General features: G+C 44.1%; 1 protein-coding gene across 14 annotated transcripts in view; it reads right to left on the bottom strand.

Annotated features, from left to right (window-relative positions):
* Nucleotides 1-19,098, bottom strand: part of LOC125763379 (rap1 GTPase-activating protein 1) — a 156,808-nt gene that overhangs the window by 21,574 nt on the left and 116,136 nt on the right. The window contains exons 1-2 of one of the 14 annotated variants that reach the window (XM_049426503.1): nucleotides 16,869-17,323; nucleotides 14,192-14,840 (exon numbers count right to left, since the gene is read on the bottom strand). The exons of 9 other annotated variants lie outside the window; for them this stretch is intronic. In XM_049426503.1, coding sequence (XP_049282460.1) covers nucleotides 14,192-14,371 — 180 coding nt within the window. In that variant the 5' untranslated portion in view covers nucleotides 14,372-14,840; nucleotides 16,869-17,323. Of the gene's footprint in view, nucleotides 1-14,191; nucleotides 17,324-19,098 lie in introns of those variants that run through there. 4 more of the 14 variants (XM_049426505.1, XM_049426506.1, XM_049426507.1 and 1 more) reach the window with 4 other exon arrangements.

The raw sequence follows: 19,098 nt of genomic DNA, 5'->3' as shown, positions 1-19,098 counted from the left end.
ATAAGCCAACTATTGCTATGCTAGGCGCTTTGTTTCCATCCAACACGAGAACCACAGCAAAACTGAATAGATCGAGTTCGACGAGGAACAAAAAAAAATAAGCCAACACACGTTCGTCTCGTTGTTGTGTCGATCGTTTGTTTTGATGCTACGGCGTTGTTATTGGACGTTCGTTATTTGACGTGAATAAAATATCCGCAACCGTACCGAGTTTCGAAATGCATCATTTAAAACGTATGGAGTTTTCGTATCTAACGCTTCATTCCTGTGCATACACCCTTCGAAAAATGCAAAGGATTAAGCGAAAAAAAACATAAAATTCCATCAAATCAATTGCCCTCAACCTACTTCGGTCGGCAGTTTTCCAACCAACCCCTATTTTTGGGGTGGGGAAGACATCCCACACACCCTCACATATTTTTTCCAAAAACCGTTTTAAACTGCACAACATTTCGGCGCAACCTGTGTGTGTGTGTGTGTGTGTGTGTGTGTGGGAGTAGGCATTTATTCGTTTTTCATTATAATTCAATTAAAATCGTGCCACGAATGTTAACTGGCTGCTTTCGTGTCACTTACGTGACGTCAATACGGGGGTAAGACATGCAAAACCACCGTCATAATTCAGCATAAACTACAAAGCGTACGCAAATCACAAAGAATAATGTGAATAGAAAAAAAGGGGAAGCAAAAGAAGCTCCACCAGTATCTCAAAATACTAATCCGATCGGGTGTTCTTTTGTGTGTGCCGAGTGTCACCAGTTTCCTGTTTTCGTTCTCGTTCTCGAAGATTTTTTGTCTAAAATAAATGGAGATTTTACTCCACGCACGCACACACATCTCGCATAAAGGAGTGTATAAGGCAAAGGCCTTCAATACCAAATCTTTACGATCGAAGAGCTTAGTGATGAAGTTCCCCCTATGCTCAACAACAAAAAAAACCTTTTTCCCTAGATTGTCACGCACTCGAGACTAATTTTTTTTTGCCTCCCTCTCTGGTACTCTGGGCTCTCTGACGAATTGACAAAACGCCAAACGGTTCACCATAATGTAGCTGAAGACGCTGGAATGTTAATGTCTTTCGTACGTCTCGCAATGCCGAATTCTTAGCATTGCTTCGAAAAGGCGATGGAAGCGACAAAAAAAAATTAGTTCAAGGCGCTTGTTTCCCTCCCACAATTCCAGACTGACATTTCCTTCAGCGAAAATTGTAACCCCCAGCTCCCACCCCCCCCCGAAAACAACAACGGAATAATACATGATTTAGTACCGACGCAAATTAAATCGGAAAGATGAACATTACATTGCACGCCCTTTGGTGGAAAGCGTTCTCACGAAGCTTTTAAAATGTCGAACTCATCCACGGACACATACACACGTGTTAAACAGGGCAGATTGGAGAAGACACCACGAAAAAAAACGAAACGAAACGAATAACAAAATAAACGGTAATGAAAAGCATTACCGAGGTTTTTACAAAAAAACCTTTCGTTTTTTTTTCAACCCCAAGAAAAAGGGTTTTGGGGGGGTTGGAATTTGCGAACTGTAATTGCATGATGAGCAGCAGACGAATTGTCACTTTCTCGCGCGACCATGACGTCATGAGGCGCGCCACCGTGCGGGGCGAAGAAAGTTTCACTTTTCTCGCCTTCACGGCACGGCAACGCGCTATCTTCGCGTGCTAAGATTCACTTCGCCAATAATAATGAACTTTCGGTGAGTGAACGATGGGGATGAGGGGAAAAGTGGGGAAAAAGGGGTGGACGAAGCGGTCACACTGTCACTTTCGATTTGTTTCGAACATAATTTCGCGATTGTCTAGGGGTAGGGGATGATGATTTTCAATTCAACAATGGACAAATCGTCGTTTGTCGTTGTTGCTCTCTCAGGCATAATTTTCGACCATTTGTTCATTAGGCGAAAAGAGGTGCGCGATTTATCCGCTTTCCCCCCTGTCCGCCATTGTCCACCTGTTTTCCACCCGCTTTATGTCAATCGTATCAGATTTGTGGGTACCCCCCCGGGTATACTGCCCACTTTAATCACCCAACCCCACTCGCCCTCATCGAGGAGATTAATGAGCTTGAAAGTGATTAAAAGTGAGATTTATTGATGCAGATAAGCGCCATAATGCAAAGCATTTGCCCGAGAAGAAAACCAACGGGCCATCAACGGTACAAAGGTGGTGTGCGCCTTTTTAGAATGGGTGCGTTGCTACATAGTTTCAACCCGGACCACCCTGTGCCGAACAATGGGAAATGAAGGCGTAACTGCTGCCTAACAAAAGGTTGACGGATTCGGTCGCGCGAAATGAGATGGCGAAATCGTGGAAAATACAAACCCCGTTGTCATTCGGTGTGCACCCTTTTTCTCCACCCCCCCACCCCATTTCTTGGGTGGTGTGAAGGTGGTGCCACCTTTTGTCTGTCGCATTAAACAAATAAAGATCGCACACCCCGCGGCCAGCGGCTTTTGTGTGTGTGTGTGCGTGTGGACACTTTTCAGGTTGGTCAGTTTTCCCTCGGAAAAGGGTGAACTGGGTGGGATCTTTGTGAGTGATCGAGGAATGGAAGAAAGCTATTCAAAGTCACGACTGGTGAACATTTAAACAATATCAACAAACTAAATCGACCGATGTTTGCCTTTTTGGTATGTGGTGTGACTTGGTTGGGAAAAACTTAGTGCGGAAAATTTATTTACATCATCATACGTACACCCCAAGGCACGGCTGCTCTTGACCGATCTTGCAGCCGTTTTTTTTTGGGTGTTCTTTTTTTCTATTTAGCGAAATAAATATTTCAACGTCTTCCCGATCAACTCCCCGATCGTGTTGCATCGGAAGGAATTTCTCACTTGGCGCTCGCAGGTTCAGTGACGTTCGAATGGGATAAATGACCCCCTTGCTGCTCTAAATTGCCTTGTGGATGGATTTATCACGCAATCTAAAAGCAATAGATAATCGGACGTTTTGTTCCATTTAGATCCGGTTGTGCGATTGTACGGCCTTGTACGGATGATAAATAAAGAAACAAAAAAACGAATACTTGCATGCTAATTTTATATTTAACAACAACAAAAAAAAGTGAAATTAAATTTACATCAACGTCGAACGCATTCCATTGTGCCGCACCTTTTTCATGGGGATGATGCCGGATGATGTGGTGGAATATAAATTACCATACCGCTACCGATTCTAACAGCTTGTGCAGTACTAGTACAAGGTGGCCCATACACAGGTTTTTTTGCATATTAATTAGCGAGACATGTTGGCGGCAATGGTGGACTGACGTGGATGTCGGAAAAAAATATGAAAGAACACTTCTTATAGACAATATTTTAAACAATCCTTCGCTTATTATATTAACCAAATGATCCGGGTCCTTTTATGTAGCCGACAGGGTGGTTTATTATTCCGACTAATCATCCCCATTATCAACACCCCACTAAGCAAGATGGGTGGGCAAAACTTCACCAGCTAGCTAAATAAAATGATAAGACACTTTACATCAGCCAACTAGTTCACCTTCACCCCCCCCCCCCCCCCCAACTCCCTAACGGGGAGGGTTTGGGGGTTGATTAGTGGCAACAAAACCGATGACCGTGAGGAGGTCATTTCGAACTAACCGCTGAACGATGTCACTTACCCGTGACCGTTTGGACGCATCACGGGCAATGATTCACCACTAATGGTCGTCGATCGATTGTAGTGGTTGTGTCACGATCACGGGGCGGGGGTGGGATGATAAAACTCCATTAACCGGGGTGTTTTGGGGGGGAAGTGTTGAAGAGCTGGATATTAAATATTTCTCTGCTCGAACAGCTTTCCTGGATCGTTTGTGGATGGTATTTCGCACCCGATTGCGCATCGAATTGCATTAAACTGTCTGTTGCTTCGTGCTCCCAATCATCCCTTAGAAGAAGGGTATTAGATGGTGGTGGTGATAAAATAGTTTAGAGCCACACTTACTTCCAACTCATTTAACATGGAATAAAATGGAATCTCATCAATTCAATTGATTCACCTTTAGTTCACCCCCCGCCAAACAGGGGATGGCACCATTACTCACCCCCTATGTATGGGCATGTATGACAAAAAAAATAGTATCATCATATGTGCAAGAAGATAGATGTCTTTTCGGACACGGTTTTTTAAATTCGACTTGTTTGTGTGCGTTTTATTCTTCTCTCATCTACCCCCGATTTAAAAAGTGAATTTCATTTCAAATTTACCACCTCTTGTTGGGTTCAAGAAAAAAAAAATATACGCAATGAAGCGCAGAGAGAGAAAAAAATGGACGTAAAATGTATAATCAAAATGCGCTGGAGTGGTTCACCAGTGCGCAATTTTAACATTTTTATCGCGCCATTTTGTACATTATCAAAACGTTATTATAATAATAAAATGGAAGCGTAGAATGGGGAAGTAATAAGAAAAAAAACGCTTTTAATCAGCAGAAATGATTCCAGTGAAGTATTTGCTTGCGTATACTATAATGGCGCGTCAATAAAATGGTCGAGAATGGATTACGGTAGAAGAGCGAGTTAAAATATATCGTCATAAATGGAAGAAGCTACTAATGTGTTTCTAACAGTGGCAATAAACATAAGCAAATCCGCAATTATAATCTTCCGCAAGTTTTATGGATAGCTTTTGCGAAGGTTTTAAAATCCCAATCTCTTTCCCTCTGTCTAGAGCCGCTGAAGAGGGAAATTAGCTAGAAAGCTGCTGTTTTACTACCGGGGTTTCTTTCACCACTCAATAGTGATTGTCGCGTTTCGATTACTTGAGCATGAGCACATATGCATAACACATAAAAAAAAAATCACACCCAGGCGTATCAGAAAGAAAATAACTCCCGTCAGCATTGAATGCTTTCGTGAACAAATGCACGCTCGCCGAACTGACTGATAATCTAATAAATGCAACCGTTTACTTTAGCTGCTGAGCAATAGCTTATGTGCTTGTGTGTGTGTGTTTTACCCATCAGATTTCAAGATGTCTTATTAGTGTCTTCACTTCTCACTCTATTAACATTTCGTATAATTTTCAAACACCGACTGCCACGAAGGAAAGGGAACCGATTGTCGAACGTAATTTATTATCACATCGTAAGCGTATGTTTCATGCCCCAAACGAAAGAGGTGTGAAAGCGATCTTCCGATCGAGACGTTCCAGTTGGTTGAGTCGATCGATCGATTCCGTGCCACATTGTGTGGAGAGTAGATTGAGTGTGTTGAAAAAAAAATCGCGATAAGAAAGAAATTGGTTTGCTTCTAGCTATAAGAAAAATGATGGTGGCAGTAAAAACCATGTTGGTTGCGCTACTAACAAGCGATCACAACCGTCGATCGCATTCGCTCCCTTTCGCGACATTTTATTACATCGCTCAATCCACCACACTTTGTCGTGTAAAGTCAAATAAAATGTAGAGTAAATAAAATGCCACACCATGGGAAGGTTTTTTTCTCCACTGCAACTTCAACTCCAACCGGGAACAAGATGGCAAACAAGCGGTTCTTTTTAGTATGCACGCGCGCGCTACTCGCGTCTGGGCAGCTTTGACGGAGGGGAAAACTCATGGATCTAATACATTCGAACGGAATGAACAGTAAGCGGGAAGGCATGGCAAGGCAGCACGCTACACGGAAGAAATAAACGGTGTCTTTTCTTTAGCTTCCTCTTGGACTCAATAATCCCGCGGGTTTCCGAGATGTTCCCGTTGGCATTAGGTCAGTTTAACGGGTTTTTTTTTCGAACGAAGCAACAACACCATCCAGCCACTATTATACATTCCCTTCGTTTTACGTTTCCGCGTTCGATTTTGTTAGTTCAACAACAACGCCACCCCAAAAAACGACAAAACAACGACTAGCACGTCGGTTTTCTTTTACGTTGGCCGAGTCTCGTTAGCTGGGCTTTAACACGATCTAACAAAAGGCGTATTTGCTGGTGATCAGCAAGAAAAGAAGCGTCCCGCAAAAATTGATTACTACCCCAATCGTGATTTTGCTGGTTTTGCTTGTAAATTACGGCATCTCGTTGTACCGAGCACCGAACAGTGAAACTGTTCTTTCCGTTCTTTTCTAGAGATCCCGGCGTTACTTCATTTCCAGCTTCCGAAAGTTAGGCTCCGCCGCAGCATAACGTGCAGCTTCCAAACCCCATCCCAGAGCAAGTATTAGAGTGCAACGATGATTTGTGAAATGACTCGGAAGAAGGTTTGAAGAAGGATGGCTATGTACGGGGTGTGTTGCTTTCACCAACCAACACACTAAAATTACCGCGAAAGTACCTTTTCGATTTGCGGATTTACCGTTTGTATCTGGTTGCTCAGGGATGCTGATCGTATAGCCAGCAGGAAAGAAGATTAGCGGTGAAGATTTTCATCTGTAGAAGGTAATTCCCATTTCCAAGAGTTTGCCCATAACATCCCCAAGATCCCATAACATCATAAGGAGGGGAGAAGAAAAAACCTTTCCCTACTTACGATGAAATATCCATCCATCATGCCCTTATGGTGGCTTATGATCGTAGCTTTTAGAAAGAAAAGTCTACCCAACTCAAGGGAAAACATACAGCGCACATGATCATTTTTCACCATCGATCGTTCTCTGTTCTCGTATGTTGAAGTTCCTGACACTAGCGCGAAAGAGATCCCTTTAGACTAAATGGGCACTTAATCGATCAAGTAAACGATTCCACGCTTCTTGCAGTAACTTGATGCTAACCTAGAGTACCGTTTAGCAGAATGGAGTACGATTTTCTCCACCAAAGCACCATTAGAAGATGCATCATACTTTCATTTATTGCACGTCGACCGGTTAAGAGAACTCCCGGGTTTTAGCGATTAGCACCCGTAATCGTGATAAGCTCGTTAGTTAAATAATCTACTCCCCTCTTTTTTTCCATCCATTAAGCGAGGAAATGGGGTCGAGCTCGAAATCGTTTTTTTTTTTTCATCATTGTAATTGGAAAATTTAACACACTTCAACCCTCCCCATTCAACGAAGGCAAAGGCGCAACACATCATACAATAAACAAAGTTCCGCATTGCTTTCGTTGAAGCCACGGGTGGAAAGGGCTCAAACAACGATCGAACAGAAGTAAATAAAAAAAAAACGCATGTTACATCTAACACATTAGCTATGCTGGGGTAAGGTAATCTATGTTATGGCGCCTTCAAAAGCCTACACACACAGTCCCGTGTTGTAGAAGAAGTGCAGCAGACGGTGATCATTTCCGATCACGTCAAAAAAAAGATGGCATTCACCCTTTCAGGCTGCAAAAATGGTTGGCAACGACAAAAAAAAACAACAAAAGGATAGCGGACGATACACGCGCATGCAATAATAATGTAAATATGCAGACAAATGGTCGCGCGTGTACACGTATGCCACACCATGCGCAACGGATGTCTGTGTCTGCGGCAAGTGCACATTCGACATTCGGCCCTCAAGGATTTGTGCGTTGCTAGTAATTCCTGTTTTTCGGTGTTAATAAAACAATTGAATTACTTCAAACTCTTCTCAGGAAAAGGGTTTTGTTGGACAGGAGAAGGTTCTTTCGCCTACACGCTTGAGACTTCGAGATGGTATAAAATCTAATGATAGTTATTTCCCAAAGACCTCTTCATAATTTTAGTAACACACCACCTCGCCGCACTTTGATTGACACCAAATCCGGGGTAGACAACGGTGGATGCGTTTTTTGGTTGGGGGGTTTTATTTTATGTGCTTATATTTATGATGATTACCACCGAGGAATAGCAATTGAGCGCTAGTGGTGAGACTAGTGCGTTGGACCAGCTTGAAGATTGCTGCTTTATGGTAGACGCACAAGTCACGTTGATCGATCGCGCGAAGAACAAACGACGCTATTCAGCGTAGACGCATCACGCAGCACCGAGGGTGCCGATTGCTCTAGGATTTCTTTGAGGTCTACATGTATGTATGCATGCAGTAAATATGTCAAAAGTATAAGGCCCTCATTTGTTCCAGCAGTGTTAATGCTCTCGTCCCACACAGCTCACGGTTTATGCTGCCAAAGAAGTGTGGCGCCTGGGAGGCACACCAAAGACCTCCGGCTCGGATCCCGTGGGCCGAAAGTCAGCATTATATTACTTTCATGTATAGCAATAGAGTGGTGGCGAGCAAAAAACAATCCTCATCGTGAACTACTACTTTCGAGTGTCTGAGCGAACCTATCTCGATCCATCTTGGGTAAGTTGGACTACTCAATTTGTCGCCTCCACCAAGATTTACCCAATTGCATCTCTGCCTGTGTTGAAGATTTTTTTTGCTGTTCCAATGAATACATTTCCCTAAACGGTGCCGAGATTACTGTAAATCTCTATTGCTAAACGCAAAAACAAAACTGTCTACAAGATGTGCCATCATCCCCACGAATCGTCAATGGAAATGATTTGGATAATAGTGGGACATAATAAAAACAAAAAAAAAACGCCACAACTCCAAATCGTGCGCTGTGGGGAGAAGCCTTCTAGATTTCGCTTTTAATGGTGCCCAATTAGGGCAAATTGCTCGACTTTCAGCCTTGTAAACTATTGGACGCGGGCGGTTTCGTGGACTTTCGTTGCACGACACCGTTTGGTGGTGGTAAGTGGATCTCCAGAAATACTGATGCCACCCCGGGTTCGTGCAACATAAATCATGCAGAACATTCAAATGGGCTTGAGCTCAAATCAAAAGAGACGAATCGGTCTAACGTAAAACAATCCAATCCACAGGATGCACATTGTTTCATCGGAGACAATATGCCTTTTATGCCCGTCGGTCGTTATCGTTTTGGGTACGAGGATGAGATGGATTGAAGAAACTGAACGCGAGAGGTCCAATTATTGGCAATGACTTTGACTTCCTTCTTTCTTCAGCACTCCTATCTGGGGGCTGGTGGAGACGGCGAATCCTTATACCACTATTGTATCGCTACATTGCGTCCTGATGTCGCCAATATATCACTGACTCGTTGCGTCATTTTTGCCTCTTCTTCGGCGGGGGCCATCTGTTGCAGAGCTACCCGTTCTTCTTTCGTTCGGAATGACCATGAACAGTGATCCAGTGTGGCGCACAAAATTTATATTCATATTATTTTATTACGAACGCCCATATGCTTAAATTTAGCCAGCTTCAACGAGCTCCAACGATATGGGCATGATGGTCACGCTTGCAGATATCAATGATCTTGATGATATGTGTCTCTCTCTCTCTGTGCTCTGTGATTTGTTCGAATTGATACTTTGAAGCTTTGATCAACGGGCGGTTTCCGCAGAAGGACCGCTTTTTTTTACTTCCCTTTTCTTATGCACTCCCTTCTTGTTGTGGTAGTTAAAGCCCATGATTTCCCTCCATCATTTATGCACATTTGCCCTTTAGCAAACCCAAGAAGGGTGATACGGAGGAGAAACAAGAAATTGAAGCAAAGTGGGTATTAAATTTTTCTGCATGAAATTCAAACCCACCCAAGAATGGATCACAGGCTAACTTGAACAGGGTCTCTGTATCAACATGAACTACCCGCGAAGTAGACGGGGGATGGGGGGATGAAAAAGGCACAGCGTGCCAAGAATGAGAGAGAAAAAAAACCCCTCCAACACCGACGTATGATGTTGTATTAAATGGTATCAGTTTGCAATCAGCGCCGGAGTCAGTAGCGGACCGGAAAACGCACCCACCCACGTCACACAATTAACCATTGTTAGAAAAGCGACCAGTGCCATGGAGGGGTGATGACGTGAGGCAAAAATTTAACAACAGACAACAACCCGTTGGCTCTCTCTATCTGCGAACTACCACAATTACCGGCGTTTGCGTGATTCGCAAATCGCACAGCATTAAACGCACAAATAGCGAAATCGAAACATGCCGATTTGGTCGCACTTAACACGTGTTTGTGATCTGGAAGGCTTGCTGCTGCTGCTGCTGCTGCTGCTGGTGGCTACATTGGTTGGCTACCGTGTGTATATGGCCACTGTCGCACACAATTACAAATTAATAGGCCAAAACCAAAACCCTCCTTGCTCTTTAGTAGAATGCCACCCGAACGAGTTAACCTTACCCATTTAGTTGCCTTCCCCCCGAAACAGGCCCCGCGGTACGCGGGAACACGTTCTGTGGCGCGTTTTATTTACATTTACAGCCCTGGCGAGCAAAAAAAAGAAGAAAAAAAACACAGAATGTTCGCGCGATCCAAAACCCCCAGACCGTGTTTCTACGTGCGTGTACGTGTGGCGATCGCGAACGAGAGTTGATCCAACATATACAATAAGGGTGAGAGGGTGGTTTATTTTTGCCCGTTTCCAGTGGGTTCCGTTGCTTGCGCTGGTGTTTGTTAAATCGGCATTACTAACGGCCCGATCGCACAACACAACACAACCCTACATATCGTCACATTTGCATCGCATGACAGCGAAACGCAGGAATGTGTGACTGTGCAAATGATAACTTCGAAGTGTAAATAATGCCTAGGAAACACATTCAATAGCAGCTTTTGTTCGAACTGTGTGTGGAAAAATAGTTAACATATTCAATAGATTTCTCATACATCCCAGCGGAGCAATACGCAGTCGAATCGAAAGGAAGAAAAACATGAACTCGATTGATTGCCCTACGGATAGCAATTACTGTATCCGCCCACGGTTGCCAGTAAAGAATAGGGAAAAAATGGCCATAAAAATATAATCCATAAACAAGCAAACAGGATCGGTTTTCCTAAACCGTTTCCCATGCATTATACTTCCTTTAGACATCCATCCTACGCCCATATAAAAATGACAAGGATTAGTTTTCCCTACGGGGTTTGTCGCTCGTCTCCGGCATTGCATCGACCGCAGCTGTTTCCTTCCTCCACAAGTGCAAAGAAATCCCATATGGAAGTTGTAAAGCGTGTGTGCGCCATATCCCAGGCGCATATACAAATCAAACATCGTAAAACATCGCCTCTCTTTCACCGTACTTTCTCGTGTCTCAAGGACCAACAGTGATGGTGATGATCCCAAGGATAATGGCGCCAAGGGAGAAGAAAAAAGGGGCACGACTTCAGCAGCAAAAATAGCCAAGAACGAAAGCTTCGTGGTGTTATAGAAAAGAATCTTTTCCATGCAACATACACCGAGTCCAACACTCCAGGCGATGGGAATGGCTTTTGCAGCTTAACAGGATCAACACCCGGAGAGGGCGGAACCAACATCTCACCCCTTCGGGATAGATAAAAAAAGCGGGCCACAGTGAAAATGGGGATTGTATCGGGGTAGTCCAGTATGGTAAGATGGTTCCATAAAAAGAGTTAATCTTGGCCATCATCAACGGCCAAAGGGACGCTCGTATGCTCGTGTCTGATGGTGCCCCAGCAAGCGCAAGTAGTCTTTACTTCTTTGCTTTTGTGCCAGCGGTACGTATACTACAGTGCGCGCATAACGTGCCAAATCGAGCGGTCGAATGTAGGCTAAACGTCATTTCCATTTTCGGCCGCAAAAGCCTACAGGCTCGGTACGAGACAGCAGTCTCGTTGGCCTCGACACTCGACTGAAGGAAGAAATCGTTTCGATGGTGAAGGGAAGCAGGGACAGGGAACGGTTTTGCCAGACACGGGGAGGGTTCATGAAATTAAAAACCAAAAAAAAACAGACGTCCGAGACACTACGCGAACGGCAGCAGCAAGATCAGGGCTTAGAAATAAAGACTCCTTTTTGGGGGGGTGGGGGGTTGTACTTTAGGGGTTGTTGCGCAGTGAAGTGAAGTGGTAGAACAGGGCAAACAAAACCTTTGCCCACATAACCGTGCGGTGATCTACGCCTCGAAAAGCATACACACATACATGCGAGAGGGACACATCATTCTCGTACAAGACGCAGTCACGATCCGCTGATCCGTCCGAAAGGTGTGCGCAACCGGTTCTTGCTTCGATGACATTTTGGCGCTGTCGTCGTATTCGTTCGTGACATCAAATGCAACACACCCGAACGTGGAGAGAAGATCGAAGAGAAGGGAAAAGAATTCAAATACTGTGTACCACACACGGGAAGAAATTTCAATTTCCCAAAAAATCACCTGATCGTGGTAGACGACACCGTATACCACGGCGAGCATGACCACATGGGATCGCTCATTATGCTGCGGCAACGGATGTGGACAAAAGCTTTGACACAGATATGAAGTTGTGGTGGTGTGCAGGAAACCACAAACCAACTCGATTGACGTGTAGAGTCGCAAAGAGACGATGATGATGGTATGTCTAGCTGACGACTGTATGCTTCTTTAGCCTCCTCCCCAAAAAAAAGGCCAGGAAGTGAAAGCCAGGAACTGGTATTGCACACACAGCAAACCGATAGGCTTTACCGTGCGAGCTTTCTTTGTGTCACATACCGCGAGTGGGGTAACAACACAAAAGGGCATCAATCAGATCACCTCCGATTTGGAGGAAGCTCGGTAGACGCATTTTCCGTTACCGACCCAATTTGCATGCTCCGGAGGAGGTTCCTTCTTTAAAAAAAAAACATTGGAGAAGCTAGGTCAGACCCAATTTCCAACACACAAGAAGACATTAAGATATGTTGAAACTTTTCAACGCCATCCATGCCGTTGACAAACCAATTAGGAAAGCTTCCACGCAACATCCTCAGCGCGCAACAACCATTAACTAACGACTCCTGAGAAAATGGACAAAGTTCTAACAGCTGTCTATGTTTCTCCTTTCACTGGGGAAAGGTTGAAACGAGTTCAGAACTGAAAAGGGAGATAAAAAAAAGTTTTGCTGCTACTACACTCTCTTGGACAGTGCGGCGGGGGTCTGGCGATTTTCTTTTTTTTATGCTATTGCATAAATGTGGGGAAGTCTCACACCGGAACGGAGTTCTCCATTGGCAGGTGTGATGACAGGAATGGCGTATAGACGACCGTACGGAACGGAAGTGTGGAAATATTTGTTGTTCGTGCTCTGCTTATTCTTGTCCGTAGAAGTCTTCCTCCTCCTCAATTCATAATAATGCTGAGCAAACAAAGATACCGGCGGACCACTCGGTACGGGAACTATGGCGCAAAAGGCCGGTAGAAACACTACCAAAACATCTGCCACATGTATGTCGGTACCGGCATACGGGCTATGGGACGCGGTTTGCATTTGTTTTTTTTGGTGTGGGAGCAGATCACCCTTAGGGATCTAAGCGTGAGACAGCAAACGAAATGCAAGGAACAAAACAAAAGGAAGTTCCTTCTAGCTGGCTCGAGTTCCCATATTTCCAAAAAGTGAGGTTCCTTTTTATTCTTCCTGGAAGTGTATATAGACATCTCCTCGCTGTCATTTAACGCCTCAACCATCATCTCGTCGTAATCTTTGTTGACGCCACTTTAAGAACGGGTTTTTTTCGCCCTGTTTGGTATTTGATGGCGAATTAGCATCAGCAGAAGGTGTCCCAGAAAAGGAAAGTATGAGCGCATTATCGCACTCCCATGATAAGCATGCCCATTTCTGACAGGGGCTTAAAGCACCTCAAAAGGAGAGCTCATTTATGTTGTGCTTCCATTGCCAAATAATCGTCCAAGCACATCACCATTTCTGTCACCTTCTCGGTCTTGTCTTATTGGTCTGCCTTTTTTTTTTCTTCTTTTGGGCAAACTTCCGTCATCATCGCGACTGTTGGCCCACGTCCATCGCAACATTGGAGGTCCACTCGCGCCACTCGAAGGCCTCACGATGAGGACGGGTGAGCAAATTAAATGAAAATTTGCTAAACATCATCAGCTCGTCAAGCGCGCTGCTTCGGTTCGACATCGGTCTCTAGCTTTTTTTTTCGGGGTGGCAGATTTTTTGGCACGTTCCTTATGCACACACTAGACCTCTGCCGGTTAGACATCTGCTTCGATTGGGATTTATGAAAATGAAGCAACCAGAGAAGACGCGAAAAAAAAACACATACTACCAACAGCGTTTGAAGTGCACGAGGTCGCGTGCCTCTTGACTCTTCTTCGCCGCCTAATGGAATGCCATCATCAGCGCATCTTCATCCCCTGCCGTAAACTGTCTTCATCCTTCATCGTCGCCGTCGCCGTCATTAGGCGAGTTAATTGCGTGTACGATGCCGCGATTAACGCATGAGAGTTCGGCAACTCGTTCGCCTTTTTTTCGCTAAACTATCCAACATATGAAGAAAGTCCTTCTGCGCATCGCGCATCGTCTTACCTCGATTCGTCCACCATGATGGTGATGCAGTTGGTTGTTGTTACCATTGGTAGTACTACTGCCACTGCTCGAACTAATGCTGCTCGTTATGTTGCCATTGTTGTTGTTGTTGTTATTGTTGTTGCTGCTCGTAATGGAACTTCTGCTCCCGGGCAGATCGCGCCACCGTAGGACCCCCATGACAGCTTGTCGCACCCACCGGCGCTCACCGCCTTCGTTTTGGAAGGCCACCGTGTTTAGCTGGGAGGGTGTGTTGTGTTGTTGGGCCCCCGGGGGTGGCTTATTATTTTAGCTGTTTCACTCGCTCCTGTACACCCTATATGTGTCCCCGTGTAAAACACATCGGAATATAGAGGATTGGAATTTTCGGGCGGTCTAAGATGGGCTTTTTCTATTGATCACTTCAAAGTCACTGCGAATAAACTGTATCAACCAAAAGGTTAAAGCGTTTTTTTTCCTTCTTCCAAAGCTTTACACCTTGAGAATTCGGAGTTTTAACGCCTCACTCAAGCTCCACAAACCCAATTTCCTGAAGGTGGTGACGGTTCAATCAGTACGGTTGAACTTCGGCTCAGAGCTGAACACTTTTGCTACAATACACTTGGACAAAAAAATGCCATACACATCTCACTTATGCACAAGATTTAACCTACAAGAGAGGAGATCAATTTTGATGTAATTACAAAACTCATTGCCACAATATATTGCTACAGATCGAGCTGTGTTCATTTGCTTTCAAAATTCAAATGCTCTCAAACACTTTAAGGCGGCGAAAAAAACACACACACACTGGAAGGTCAACCCCGAGGGTTGTAGCTGAAAGACCGAACAATTCCAATTACATTTATAGGCTCCCACACACCAAACACTGAGACACTGTGTACGCTTTCGAGTAAGTTCCAAAACATAAAAATCGCTAAAGGCTTTCCAGTCTCGTCGTGTCTTTTTTTTGTTGTACTCGTAAAGCGAATATCTATGTACACGGTTCGTTTCCTTCGGAGTCCCGGGATCCCTTCAGTTTGTTTGCCAGGATTCCGAAGCAATCAACCAAGCGAGCAATAGCCCTGCAAGTGGGCTGGGAGGAAACATTTCGTATGATGACTCATCGCCACTTTGCCCGTGTAGATAGAGCCGGTACGGAATCCTTGAGTAATCCACTTTCCCCCTTACCGAGACGAATCCATCAAGCGTCTCCCTATTATTGGAAAGGGAACCAAACACAGAGAAGGATAATATCCACTGGAATGGGAGTCACTTTCCCTTTCGAAATAGGCAGACACAGGCAGGCAAACCCCAAAACCCTGAACAGTCATTCGGCCGGCCGTGTAGGAGACTTTTGCTTTCGAACTGTTTGCGATAAATATTTGCTTGTGCGAAATGTGCGTTGCTCTTAGTCGGTGTTAACAAACTTTCACACTGCTGGACGTGATGGTAGCGAGGGTTTGTTTGATTTTCACAATGCACCTCTATATGGTGCACATTAAGCACATTATGTCAAACAGACTGCTTTCACTGCTCACTGAGTCTTAAAACAGCCCGGTTAGAGAACACTCTATTTTGGACACTTAATTTTATGATCAAAAGTACACTTTCAATTACTTTACTTCTTGATGTTAATTACTACTCTTTTCAGGGGCGCAAGATATGATTTCAATATATATTTTCCCCACAATCTTTCCACACAAAAAAACACGAACAACTAAAGCTTTCCCAAAAATCATTAATGTTCATCTTTTGATGGAATTTCTGGGGAATGGACTGGACAGACTGGAATGCCTTTTTGCGTTCGATTTTGAATGTGATACGAGAACCCTACAACAAAAAGCAATGATCGCACACATGGACACTCTTTACACACCAAAAAAACATACAACAGAATCACCACCGTACGAACCGGTTGACACACTGACCACATCGTTCGGTATCATTATCTTCTTAACGACACAAAATTAATCACTGGTCCACTTTTTCCTGCCCAACTCCAAACCCTATTCATGCTGGGTTTGAATGCAACAAATGGCTTGTTTTTGTGTGTTTCGTTCAGCAAACGGTATTCCGGCTTTCTGGAAGATGAGATGAAACATGCTATCCCGTGCCCCTCCTAATAACGGACAGGTGAATCCACAGTTTTGCGGCGAAAGGTCGTGCTCTTGGTCATGAAGATTTCTACCGAAAAGCAAAAACATCCACCGACAATCACTTTCAATTACACTTTCTTCTCCGGCCTTTAGTGGCAGTCACAACCGAGTAGTGGGGTTTCAGACCGGCATCATAACGACACACTTTATCTTGTCATTCCACCAGCACCGGGGAAAATGGCGGTAAGATGATCTTCCACCAACAAACACACGTTCCAAAAGCGCAACTTTACCAAAAACCCACCAAGATCTTGGTCGGTTCTCATTAGCCACACAAAACCCAGAGACGAGCAAAACGTCGTAGTTTTTTTTTTGTTTTCTGTTGCTGTTGTTTTGTTCACTGTTGTTTGATTTTCAGCTGTTTCTGATGCACGGATTAGTTGGTGGAGTTAGGGGTGTTTGAAGCACGTCGCGGATGTTGCCCTGGCTGTCGACATGTAAAGCAGGCCCAACACCACCTTCAGCAGCAGCCACGGATATTCGCATTCGGAACGAGTGAGCAAGAAGCACAAACAAAAAAGGAAAACAAAAATACACACCATAAGGTGAAGCGATTGCACACTAGCAGATCGCAGTGATCGAGTACTTCACTCTGCCCGTGCCACACCACCAAGATGTTTGCCTTGCCTTGCTTGAACGCGTAAAAATAACACTGGGACAACTACACGCAACCGTCACGACGTACGCACGTTTTTTGAAACGAGCGAGCGCCAACACGAGACGCGAAAAGCACACACGTCCGCTTGCTTTGGGGGATGAAAGAGAATTGAGCATGGAGAGTGCGCTACAGCCTGGCTTATGTTTCGCTGAGCTATGCTACCGATGGCACAATGGGTGAATTTGAACATTAGTGGTGGACATTTTTCTTAACTTTAATACACAATCCAACTGTTGCTTACTGCAGCGCCATTTTAGCAAATAATCATAAAGCGTCTAGTGAACATAATTATTCTTTATATTTAATATTGTTAAAAAATAAAAAAACACAGCTAGTCTTGAAATTCGTGAAACCAAATTTATTTCCCTTATTTTTCTTACTAAAGTTGAATTCTATCAAAACATTTTTAGTTGAAAAAAGTTGATTAAAATCAAATTAAATTAAGATTAAAATGAAATGATTAAAATGAAGAATATAAAATACTAAATTGAGTTTAAACATATGCAAATATTAATTAAAAAAACAAATTTAAAGAATTTGTATTTTATAACTATTAATAAAAAAGACGTTATATTTAAAGGTTTATAGAAATTTTATATTTTATTTTTTTATTATTTCAATAAGGACGGCTAGACCGTATGACTTGGGAACTTTATCTTACGTTATACACATTTTTTAACATATTTTTTTAAAAACAAAATTCATCATTGTCCATAGTGCGCTTTAGCTTTGGCTCGTTTCAAGAGATTTAAATGCTCTCTGTTTTTCTTTGTTCTCTCTTTCTCTCGCGCGCCAAGTTCGTCTCGGATGCAACTCGCGAGAGAAAGAACCTAAATGCACTAAACATTTTCGAAATCATTGCCAAACATTCGCCATTATTATTCCAACCATAGGCATTTTAAATCCTTTTTTGCAATAATCCCATACATACGTCAATGACACCACCCTCTAAACATCAGCTGCTAAATAGTTAATTCTCTGCAGGGACAGGGAGAGTTTGTTTTGTATGGACGGGCCGGCGTTAGCTAATGCAAGTTCGTCGTGTGCAGCACATGCGATGCACTTTACTCTTGCACAAAACCCAAACCCAAACCCCCCCCCCCCCCCCCCTTTTTACCTTCCATTTCCGCGTACGATTTGCGCCTTTGCGCAATGTGCATTTCCCCAAACGAGGCATGTCTCGGTACAAGCGACCGATAAAAGAACCGAGTACGAATAAACGTGTCGACATCATCAGTACATTTCACCCCTTTTCGTAGGTTTTAAGGGATCGTTTTTTTTTGCCCCAGTAGAAACTCTTGTCAAAATATTCCAGCAAAACCACTGACGGCCGGTTTTGTGCAAGGTGTGCTTTTAAAACGGCCAAAAAAAAACTTTCATCCTTACCGTGCGGACGGTGTGGAACAGGAATAGAATAGGAGATTAATGTACTTCCCATCCGAAAACCACGGCAAACACCCGCAGCACAGATGGATGGATTGAGTTGCATGTGCCTGTGTGCGGAACATGCACTGCCAGCCGTTCTCGGCTCGGACCGGAACATGTGGCCAGCAAAGCAATCCATCCAGCCACATGATCGAAGAAGCCTTTTGCTAATGACAGGCGCATTATTGCCCTTTCGCATACACTGCCTGCCGCACATACATGCTGCAAAACGGCAAGAATGCCGGATACGGACGGTGTGTCCGGGTCCTCGTGACGCTGACGGCATCACAGTCTGGCAACAAAACTCCACCACGCACATAGCCATCCGCCCGTGTCCCGGTTGGAAGCACGCACGCAAGGAGCGAAAGTACATAAAGTGAATGAATTATTGAAATGAAGCACACCAAACACATACTAACATACGTTTATTTGTGGGAGAAAAGGGGAGAGTTTACAGACCATCGTATGGGGGGTGGTTGTATGCAAAATGGAAGACGCGTCACGTACTTCTACGCAAAAACGGCGACATATGTACCCGTTTTGCCCGTGAGCGTCATATACGCGACGGGATGCATCCATTTCCGGAGGTGTGCGAAATTGTGCGATGCACAAACCAGCGAAACGGGGAATCGGGAAAAGAAATGCCAGCAGAAATGGAATGGTAGACAGCTTTATCTGATAACCTT

This window comes from Anopheles funestus, chromosome 2RL (genome assembly GCF_943734845.2).
Source record: "Anopheles funestus chromosome 2RL, idAnoFuneDA-416_04, whole genome shotgun sequence".
Lineage (NCBI taxonomy): Eukaryota > Metazoa > Arthropoda > Insecta > Diptera > Culicidae > Anopheles > Anopheles funestus.
Note: the sequence above shows the minus strand (reverse complement) of the source record. Positions and strands in the feature narration are given on the sequence as shown.